The following is a 9,705-nucleotide window of genomic DNA, read 5'->3' as shown; positions in this document are numbered from 1 at the left end:
GTGTGTGTACGTATGAAAGAATCACAGCCAAGCACGCGGAGGGACACCGTATCCGAGGCCGCCTCTCCGGCTTGCGATTCTGTGCAGCAAAAAAAGGTGCCCCGGTCAAGCTCCCTGATAGATTTTATTGCACTTAAGAAAAACAAAATCAAAATAAAGTAAAAAGCTTTGAAGTCCTAACAACCTACCGAAAGACCCTCCCTTACTCGGGAAGGCGGTTTCCTCTGGTCAGTCTATGCAAAACAATAATGACAACAACAACAACATCAATAATAATAATAATAATAATAATTTTGCTTAAATTATAGAGATTAGTACCGGTAAATCTCTGGTGGAGAGTTCGCTTCACGTTAGCAGGGAGTAGTCCGTCACAGACAGGAAAAATAGATATATACATATTTATATATATATTCTCAATTCCTGTGAGAAGTTTGGAGGGGGGGGTTTCAGTGATCACAGTGGGATACTGGATATCAGAAAGGGGCGGGGGGGGGGGCAGGAAGCTCAGGGGGTCGGTTCCTCCTGACACCAAAGTTTGCAAAGGAAACGCAGGATGTTTTTCCTCACCCGCAGGATGTTTTTCCTCACTGCGTCATTTTAGAATTGTGGAGGAGTCTCTCTTTGCGCCTGCTCCTGGGCACGCTTCTTTCCTCGAAGAGGGGGGAAGAGAGAGAGAGAGAGAGAGAGACTCCTGTCTTTGGGACTACCTACAAGACCTTTCACACCCGACTTTTCTGCTCGCCCGAAAAAACCTCCAAGGTCTCTTTCCCACGCTCTTTCTTCCCCCTCGACCCGATAGGATGTGATACAGGAGGAGAAAGACGGTGCAGGGGTTTTCCCACCGTCCTTGAAAATTCGGCTTCTCTCCCGTGGGCAACAGCGCTGTATCCTGGGGGGGGGGGGTTTCCCCAAAAAAAAAAAGAAAAAAAGCCCTTTCCCTGAGAAATAGTCAGCCCCCTCCCCACAAACTTTCCGCAGCAACCCTCCAGTTTTGATACTGAGGAAGAAACCAATTTTGACCAGGGGGGGAGGGGGGCTTTCCTGCCACGAGATTCATTCCCCCTTCCCCCCCGAACTGTACACAATTTTTAATAATGCTTCACGATTCAGCAACTGGTACAACCCCCCCACCGCACTTTTTTTTTTTAATTAAGGAAAAGAAACTTTGGTTTGGAGGTGTTCGACCTCGCTCTTAAAAAAATAAAAAGAATGTTACTTTGAAGGGCCCCGGGGTTAAGAGGCAGCTACACGTCCTTTGGGAAGGATCAGATTTCCTATTCGACTGTTCGTAGTGAGATGCCCCGGCTAGGTTCCCGATCTGCCCCTCGGGGGACGTGCAGGAACCATGGGGATAAGCCAGCAACATGAAGAGGGGTGGGCAACTTAGAAACAGCAACGACAAAAAAGGAAACGATAAAGCAACCCCACACATCAGCAGCATCCTAAGAGACTTCTTGTGTCCATCTGGCGCCTGGTGTGAAAGAGGTCGCTCTCCCGCACTGCACAGGATACCTTGACCGAGACTGTTAGCCGCTTTGCCGACACTGCTGTGGCTGTCTACCAAAGAGTCCAGCAGCGTTCGGCTTGAAGAGTCTTCCTAGGAGGTGTGCCGAGGACGCCTTTCATTTGCCCTCCAAGACGAGAAGCGGGAAAGAACAGTTGAAACCACACTAACTTCTCCTGTTGGTAGCCAATGGGTGCAAATGGCCCGCCCACGTGCAACAGGGCCCACGGCCGCCCGGCCTCGTCTTAGTGCAATTGCTCCCCGAGGGACGAGAGCACAGTTGCGTGTGCGCAGGAAATCATGCCACTGTTCTCTCTTCTTCTTTTTGTATTTGGTGAGACTTCCAAAATTTGGGGGGAATGAAGGGGGGGGCCCTCTGCCAACTAGGAGGAGGCCAAGTGGTTCTGAAAAGTTCACGGGCAGAAGGAAAACTGTTCTCATTCGGTTGTGATAAACAGACAAACAAACGGGGAAAAGAAGGACACAGTTATGAGGAAACCGAGAAAATAAATAATCATCTGTGCTGTGAACAGCAGCTTGGGTCGACAGAAGATCTGCAGCAATGGCCCGATGGCACCGCCAGCCCCGATACAGGAGAGCCGCTGCTATCTCCCCGCAGTCTTGGGAAATGGGTTCTTCTGGAACCTGCGCGGCACTCGTAGTGCAGACAAAGCAAGAATACAGCGCCCACTCCCATTCATTTTTGGGTTTCGTTTTATAAAGTCCGTCTTTAACCCGTTCATCCATAATTCACAAGTCTGTGTCCTTGCAGTTTAACTTGGAAGAGAAACTCCGGAAGGAAAAAAACCTGCAAGGCCCCCCCCCCCCCAGGAGGGGCGGTGTGTGTGGAGGGGGGTCAGGCTTCAGAGCCGGACAGAGACAGTGAGACTTCCGCACTGTCCTCAAAGCGAGGAAGCTTTTCTCTTGGTCAAGGTCTTCTCGACTTTTCTCCTTACCCTGAGGAGCGCCCCCCCCCTCCTTGCTTTTCTCGGAGGGAAGATGAGTCGAGAAGAAACACGTGGGAGGGGGGGAGAAAGAAACACAGTAGCTGAGATTGTGAGCACAGCTGTTCCGCCAAAAAGAAAGGCGAGGGGGGGGGAAATAGGGGAGGGAGGGGGAAATCACATTGGCCTCTGTATTGCAAACTCAGCGTTTTCTCCCCCCCCCCCCAGTATCACATGGTGAGGAAAGGGAGTAGAACTATACAGGTGCTTCCCGAGACAGAATCCGCTTATGCGGGACGGCCCAGAACTGAAAAAGAGGAGGGGAGGAAGGGAAGAGAAGAGACATTCGGAGGATCAGACTCAGAAGGTCGGAATCACAGGACATTCCCTTGATCCCCCCCCCCCCGCACTTTGTTGATGCTTACATTTAAACAATTACCGAAATGTCAATACGGGTGTCGCTTCCCGCGACCGCCTATTGCGGACCGTCGGACCTCAGAGTCCCTCTGCAGCGCAACCTCACTCAGCGCCCGAGGACCACGTCCTGCACCCTAGTTCTTCAGCCCCCCCCCCCCAGTTCTTTCCCCACCGCTCTGGACAATGGCAACCCCTCCCCACTTGAAACCGTCCCACACAGAACCCTGTGGATTCTTCCACCATCCAACCTGACTCCACTCTGGCCCGTAGCCAGGATATTTTCCTCCCGGGGGGGGATTTAAATTTTAAGGGGGCCGTCAAATCACAGTTAATTAAATTAACCTGAATGCCTTGTTAAAAAATCAAATTAACCCGAATGCCTGTTTCTAGCCCTTCCTTTCGAGGGACAGGTCAGCGAGCGCATCAGTTCCTAGAAAAAAAAACACAGCTCAGAGGGCATTTGATTGCCTTCAGAAGGCATTCAAATGCCTTTTGAGTTCCCTCCCGCAGGGCAAGAAAGCTCAGAAGGGCGCCTTCGATACATCTCCAACAATCCCCCCTTTTTGCTAGCCCAGGACCACCTAGGTCATGGTCGAAAATAAGGTTTCTGGCATGGCTCTTTGCCCCACCGTAGCGACAGGGCCGGCTCACTCACTAGGCGAACTAGGTGATCGCCTAGAGCGGGCTGGCCCTTAGGGGCGCCAAACTGCACCCGGCCCCATACTTTGGGAGTTTCTTGATTATTTGTGTTTCTCATTCTTCCTAAAAATGCATTTATTTTTGAAAAATGGTGGGCGCATGGGGGGGGGGCGCCAGAAGGGATCCTCGCCTAGGGTGCAAAATAAGCTGGGGCCGGCCCTGTGGAGCGACAGGCCTGCTGGCAGAAGCGGCTTTAAGGATCTGACTATCACTTCTGAGACGCTGAAGGACCAGACTGCCTGAGTGCAATCTAACTTCAAAGAAGGGAAGGCAGAAATCTGATGGACAGAGCGATCCTACGCGGGGGGGGATGTTGGTTTTGCAGTTAGAAGAGCAAAGTTTGGGCGCTTCCACACACGTGCTGAAGAACGCAGTTTCAATCCACTTCAGCAACTGTTTGCAAGTGGGTTTTGCCATTTTGCTCCGTAACATCCAGTCGCAAAGTGCACTGGAAGTGGATTGAAAAGGCATTATTTAGTGTGTGTGAAAGCGCCCTTTGTGTCCAGTAGCATCTTGAGCACCAAGGAAGTTTCGAGAGTGTATGATTTTGAAAGTCAAAGCTCCCTTCAAAAAGCTTAGACCCTGGATTTCAGGCCTGTAGCCAGGATTTTGTGGCCTGTGGGGGAGATTTCTTTCTGGTGGGGCTGAAGTCCTCAGTGCAGAAAGAAAAGCCATTGAGCCAACAGAAAGCTGTGACCAGGAGAGATCTCTGAATTGCAAGCTGTCAACCACTTTAGATGACAGTTCTCAGCCGCTGCAAGTTAATCACTTCTACCAGCCGAAGCAACCATTCTGAGAACAAGCCGGCAGGTGGGAGTGATGACTCCTATAGTCAAGAAAGCGAACGCTTAGGCAGAAAAACTCTCTTAAAGGAGACCAGTTTCTTGACACAGAGTTCGAAGGGATCCTAGAGGTCACCTACTCCAACCCCTTGCTCAGTATGGGAATTAGTCAACTACAATACCCCCACTCTTCTTAAAAGAACATGTGTCTTTTAAAAATGTTTAAAAATGATTGAAAAAAAAGCATTTACAGGAGAAATTCTTGTGGGGCTGTGCCTCTAAGAAAGGGGCAGAGCCCCCCCAAAGCTGGAATTCTTATTGGCCTTTAAGGTGCTCCAGGACTAGAATCTTGCTGTCTTACGCAGTTACTCAACATGTTTTACACCAGAGGAAGTGCATACAACTATGCTGTAAGGCCAACTGGTGAGGAAAGGCAAGCTGACATTCTTAACAGCAAAAACAGGAGAACTATAGATACAGTACATATACAAACAAAAACAATTGCCGTAGAGAATAGTTATATTAATGAATATATAACTTACAGTTTTATTCCAAGTATTCCGTGACAACACTTCAATTAAGCCTTTTAATCTTTTTTTTCTGTTGTCTTAAAAAGACATACAGACATAAGTCTTAAAGAGACAAACCTTCATAAATATCTGGTAAAAGGAGTACAAAAATTCATAAATGGCTATGTGCCGATGATACTGGAAAGCGCTCCTGAGAAAGACACTTGAGAGGGTCTTCTCCAGTGAGGACTCCCTTCTCACTTGGTGGCCAAAGCATTTGAGCTTCAGCTTCAGTCTCTGGCCTTCCAGGGAACAGTCAAGGGTTGATTTCCTTTAGGACTGACTGATTCGATCTCCTTGCCGTCCAAGGGACTCTCGAGAGTCTTCTTCAGCACCATAATTCTTCGAAAGCATCTATTCTTCAGCGCTCGGCCTTCCTTATGGTCCCAGCTCTTGCAGACATACATGACTACTGGGAATACCATATTCATTAATATAACTATTCTCCATGGTAATTTGTTTTTGTTTGCATATATTCTTAAAAACTTTGCGCCGGTCACGAGGTGCTCGCCGCCACAGTCCTGGAGGAAAGCTCCAGGAAGCAAGCCCTGCCGTGGGATTTGCCTCTCGGCGTCCCCATTTTGGACTCGACCGTCAGAGAGACACATTGGAGGGAGGGTGACATAGACAGCCACTGCTGTTGAAGATTAGGTGCCCCCTTCCGGGATTGCCTGGTTCAAAATAAGGGACTGAGAACACATGAATTTACCCAATACGCCATCTCTGACTCTCGGTCTGTCCGGCCTAGCGGAGGCAGGTTTCTCAGGGCTTTGGGCAGAGCAAAGGCCCTCCCCAACACCCTCTTCTCTGAGACCTTTAAACTGCAAGGTCGGCAACAGAACCCGGATGGGATGCTCGGCTCGCGGAGACAGTGCTCCGCCACGGCTCTCTGTCCTGTCCTGAAGAGCCTTACCTCAAGTGTCACATTGGTTCCTGCCCCATTTCTAGGCTCGCATCCAAGAGCAGCTCCTCCAGCTCCTTCTCGTTCTTGGAACAGCTCAGCTCTGAAAAACAGAGGGTGGCGGGGAAGAGTTGGGATATTCAGCCGGCCACAAATCCACCCGTACAGAGCCATGCGGGAAACGTCTATACCAGCGGTGGCGAACCTATGGCACGGGTGCCAGAGGTGGCACTCAGAGCCCTCTCTGTGGGCACGCATGCCATTGCCCCAGCCAGGCCCAGACGGTCATTAAATATATTCGGTGATTTACACCACCAGAGAGCTTTCCCTCTGGTAGCCCCTAGAGATTTCCCTGTCAATTTCACTCCCCCCCCCCAGTCAGCTGGGAGTGAAATTGACTAGGGAAAGCCTAGGCTCTCTGCCTTCCCTTCTCTAGCTGACAGATTGTAGCTGAAGAAGGGCAGGCAGGGAACCCAGGCATGTTTAAAATGTTTCTGAAGATTCGGGGAGTGAAAGAAAGGCATGCCCCCTCCACTTCCCCAATCTTCTCCGCACAAGCAGAGAGGCTCAGGAAGGAAGAGGGCATGTTTAAAATGCCTTTCTTTCCCTCCCCCACATTGGGGAGGGAAAGAAAGGCATTAAAACCAAACAGCTGACCGGTGGCTCAGGCAGCTCTTAGGTTTTTCGGTACAGCAAAATGAACCCAGAAAAAACCAGATAATTACGGCTTTTTTGGGTTCCTCTAGACCGGTAGCCAAATACAGAACTCTGATCTGTTTCCGGCTTATGTGATAACCGAAAAATACCGACAAGGTATTTTTCGGGTATTTTTTCGGTTCGGCTATAGCCAAATACACACTCCTAATGGTGGTTAAGTCGAAGAAAAAGGTAAAATCTCTTGATGTAAGTCCTACTGATGAATGGTTTTATTATGCTAAGTCATTTTTTGTTATGGTGTAGTTTATTATAAAAGAAGACATTATGACATTAATCTTTGTTATTCAGCTTGTGAATTGTATTCTATAGCTGGGGAATGTAACTGTTTGTGTTGTGGTTTTATGATTCTGTGTTCGCTGTTGCCTATGACTTGGAGTCAATGCATTAAAAGTACTTGATACATACGTGAACAATAACTTCGACAGAACCCATAAAGCTGCATCAGACAAATGGTCCATTAAAGTCAGTTTTGTCTACTCAGACCAGCAGCGGCTCTCCAGGTGGAGGTCTTTCACATCACCTCCTTCCTCGTCCTTTTAACCGGAGATTGAACCTGGAACCTTCTGCATGCCAAGCACATGCTCTGCCACTGAACTACAGCCCCACTTCATGGGTCGCTAGGGTTTCAGGCTGAGGTCTTTCACCTGGGTCTGGCCCTAAACGGTCTGGGACCAGCATATCTCCTGGACCACCTCTCCCTATATACCCCCTGAAAGGCATTACGGCTTTGGAGACAAGAACCTCCTGGAGATCCCTGGCCCAAAGGCTATTCGGCTGTCCTGGACCCCCTGGGGTTCACAGTAGAATAACCCAATTGTTTCTGTTCGACATTGGACTGCCAGGCTTAATCCTTTTTTGTACAAAGGACAATCCGGTTTGGGGCAGACCACCTATTTGTCATGAAAGTTCCGGGCCATTACCAGACGCTTGAGGGGGGTGGGCCTATCGTTTCATAGTTTTCTGATTGGAAGGGTAAGCCTTTGACATCAGAGATGGGGAACTGCATGGGATTGGTTAAGTAAGCATGTCACTCTTAGAGAGGAGTTTAGGTTTAGGGTAGACTACAGGGAGGGAATCACGGTGCTCTGCTGGCTGAGGTCTGGCAAATGATGCCCACGGATACCGACCAAGTCCTTTCAGAAAAAGGGTGGGGCCAGGAGGGGCTTTTGCTCAGCATGGCTTCTAATTGGCCACTGGAGATTTGATTGGCTGTGCAGATTTTTTTAAATGTTGCTCTGGTAGAAGCTGCCATCACAGGACAAGAATCTTCACTGGGTGAAAGAAGGTAAACTGTGGCAGCCATTTTGTGTCTGGCTGCACCTCCTGCGGAAGCCATTTTGTTGCAACCATTTTGCAGCCATCATGCTGTGTCAGAATTCCAAAGGTGCCTAAAGGCTTAAAAAAGTTGGGGAGCCCCGGGCTGTGGTCATGCGTGTGATGCCACAATATGAAGAAACCAAAGACCCTCTTTGTATAACAGAGAAACTCCTTTCCCACAATGCACAGTGCTCTTGGACACTCTCTCTCTCTCTCTCTCTCTCTCTCTCTCTCTCTCTTACCATGTTCCGCAGCGCAACTGGCCATTTTGCAGTCGCGCCCCAAGGACGCGTCCGGTAGTGCATGGGCAAAATCCGTCCTTAGTCCGTTAGGCAGCGGGACGCTGAGAACTGCATCTGTGCAAAGCCCTGAGTTCATCTTTTCGGGACCCAAGCCGGAGCTCGGTACGGAGGCCGACGTTTCGGAATTGGCCGTTGACACGGCAACAGTCTCGTTCACCCGCCCGTCCAAGCAGTCAGTCTTTGTCGGCCGGCTCCGGGCAGGAGGGTTTGCCTGCTGTAGTGGGCTGGCCTGCGGAAGTGGCCCACCCTCTTGCCGCATACTCTTTTCTTCCGCATTCTCCGGCAGGCTCTCCACCCGCGTCACCACGAAGATTTTGTGACCTCGGCCAGGGCTGGAAACTGCAATCCGCCTCTCGTTCCCGGGAGAGCTGGTTTGCGTTGGGGGCCCGCTCGTAACTCCCACTCTAGATTCACATTTTATTTCCTCTGTAGTGTGGACTCTGGTTTCAGAGCTAAGGGGCTCCTTGGCTTTTATGGGGGAAAGACACGGCTTGGGGGGATCGGTATGCTCCGGCTCCCTGCATTTCTGCAGCTGAGCAAGATCCTTCATCTCCAACTTTTCGTCGTCCTCTTCGTCCGTGTCCGAATCTGATTCGGAGGACTCGTTGTTGCCGTCGACGGCCGTCTTCTCTGGGGTCCCGTTCTCCTGGGATGTCAATGCCTCCCCGACTTCCTCTCCCTCTTCCAGCGTGGGTGTCGTGTCGCCATTGGGCCCGGAGACTTCCACGGGGCCTTCTTCGAGGGGTTCGGTGATGGTGATTTCGGGCATGGAGGCGGACTGCTGGAGCTTCTGCTCTTTCTCCTCCTTCTCTTTGGCCAGGACAAAGTTACGCTTGCAGCCGTTTTGGATTTCGGTCAGGAGGGCCTTCTGTGTCTCGATAAAGCTCTTCACCTGCAACGGGAGCAAGAAAGATAGCTGAGCGGAGGGACAAGGCACGATTGCGAGCGGTGTCGCTTGGAAGACACGAAGTGGCATCACTTACTTTGAGGCAATCATCGAGTGGCTTGGCCCGAGGAGGCGGGTGCTGCGACGAGCCACTGAATTTATAGACTCCTTTTGCAAACGAGAATCAAGGAGAACTGTACAACTTAAAACAGAGCCAAGCCCTACTCATGTCTGACAAAGGGAGATCTGACTCTTGAAAGCTCATACCCGGAAACTTTTCTTGGTCTCTAAGGCACTACTGGACTCAAAAGTAGCGCTTCTACACGACTTCCCTCTGAAACTATACAATTTAAAACAATACAATAAGAACAACAGAGAATATACAACCAACGGGGGGGGGGATGCATTAAAAACAGTTATCGTATGTAAAAATAATATCACACAGCTGCAATGCAAAACTGGCAAAGAATGTAATGAACAGTGTAAGACAGGGGCGGCCAAACTGTGGCTTGGGAGCCACATGTGGCTCTTTCACACATATTGTGCGGCTCCCAGCAGGGTGGCTGGGGAAGCGAAGGGGAGCCCTGCTTTTTTTTCCTTCCTTCCTTCCTTCCTTCCTTCCTTCCTTCCTTCCTTCCTTCCTTCCTTCCTTCCTTCCTTCCTCCCT

The 9,705-nt window shown here is 50.1% G+C and overlaps 1 protein-coding gene across 1 annotated transcript in view; it reads right to left on the bottom strand.

Annotated features, from left to right (window-relative positions):
- Positions 1-903: 903 nt before the first annotated feature.
- Positions 904-9,705, bottom strand: part of PPP1R37 (protein phosphatase 1 regulatory subunit 37) — a 93,351-nt gene continuing 84,549 nt past the window's right edge. The window contains exons 11-13 of the mRNA XM_015427271.1: positions 8,093-9,044; positions 5,829-5,919; positions 904-2,755 (exon numbers count right to left, since the gene is read on the bottom strand). Coding sequence (XP_015282757.1) covers positions 5,837-5,919; positions 8,093-9,044 — 1,035 coding nt within the window. The 3' untranslated portion in view covers positions 904-2,755; positions 5,829-5,836. The remainder of the gene's footprint in view (positions 2,756-5,828; positions 5,920-8,092; positions 9,045-9,705) is intronic.

The sequence above is a fragment of the Gekko japonicus genome, unplaced genomic scaffold (assembly GCF_001447785.1).
Source record: "Gekko japonicus isolate JY-2015 unplaced genomic scaffold, Gekko_japonicus_V1.1 scaffold1389, whole genome shotgun sequence".
Classification (NCBI taxonomy): domain Eukaryota; kingdom Metazoa; phylum Chordata; class Lepidosauria; order Squamata; family Gekkonidae; genus Gekko; species Gekko japonicus.
This window is presented reverse-complemented; position numbering and strand designations above follow the sequence as displayed.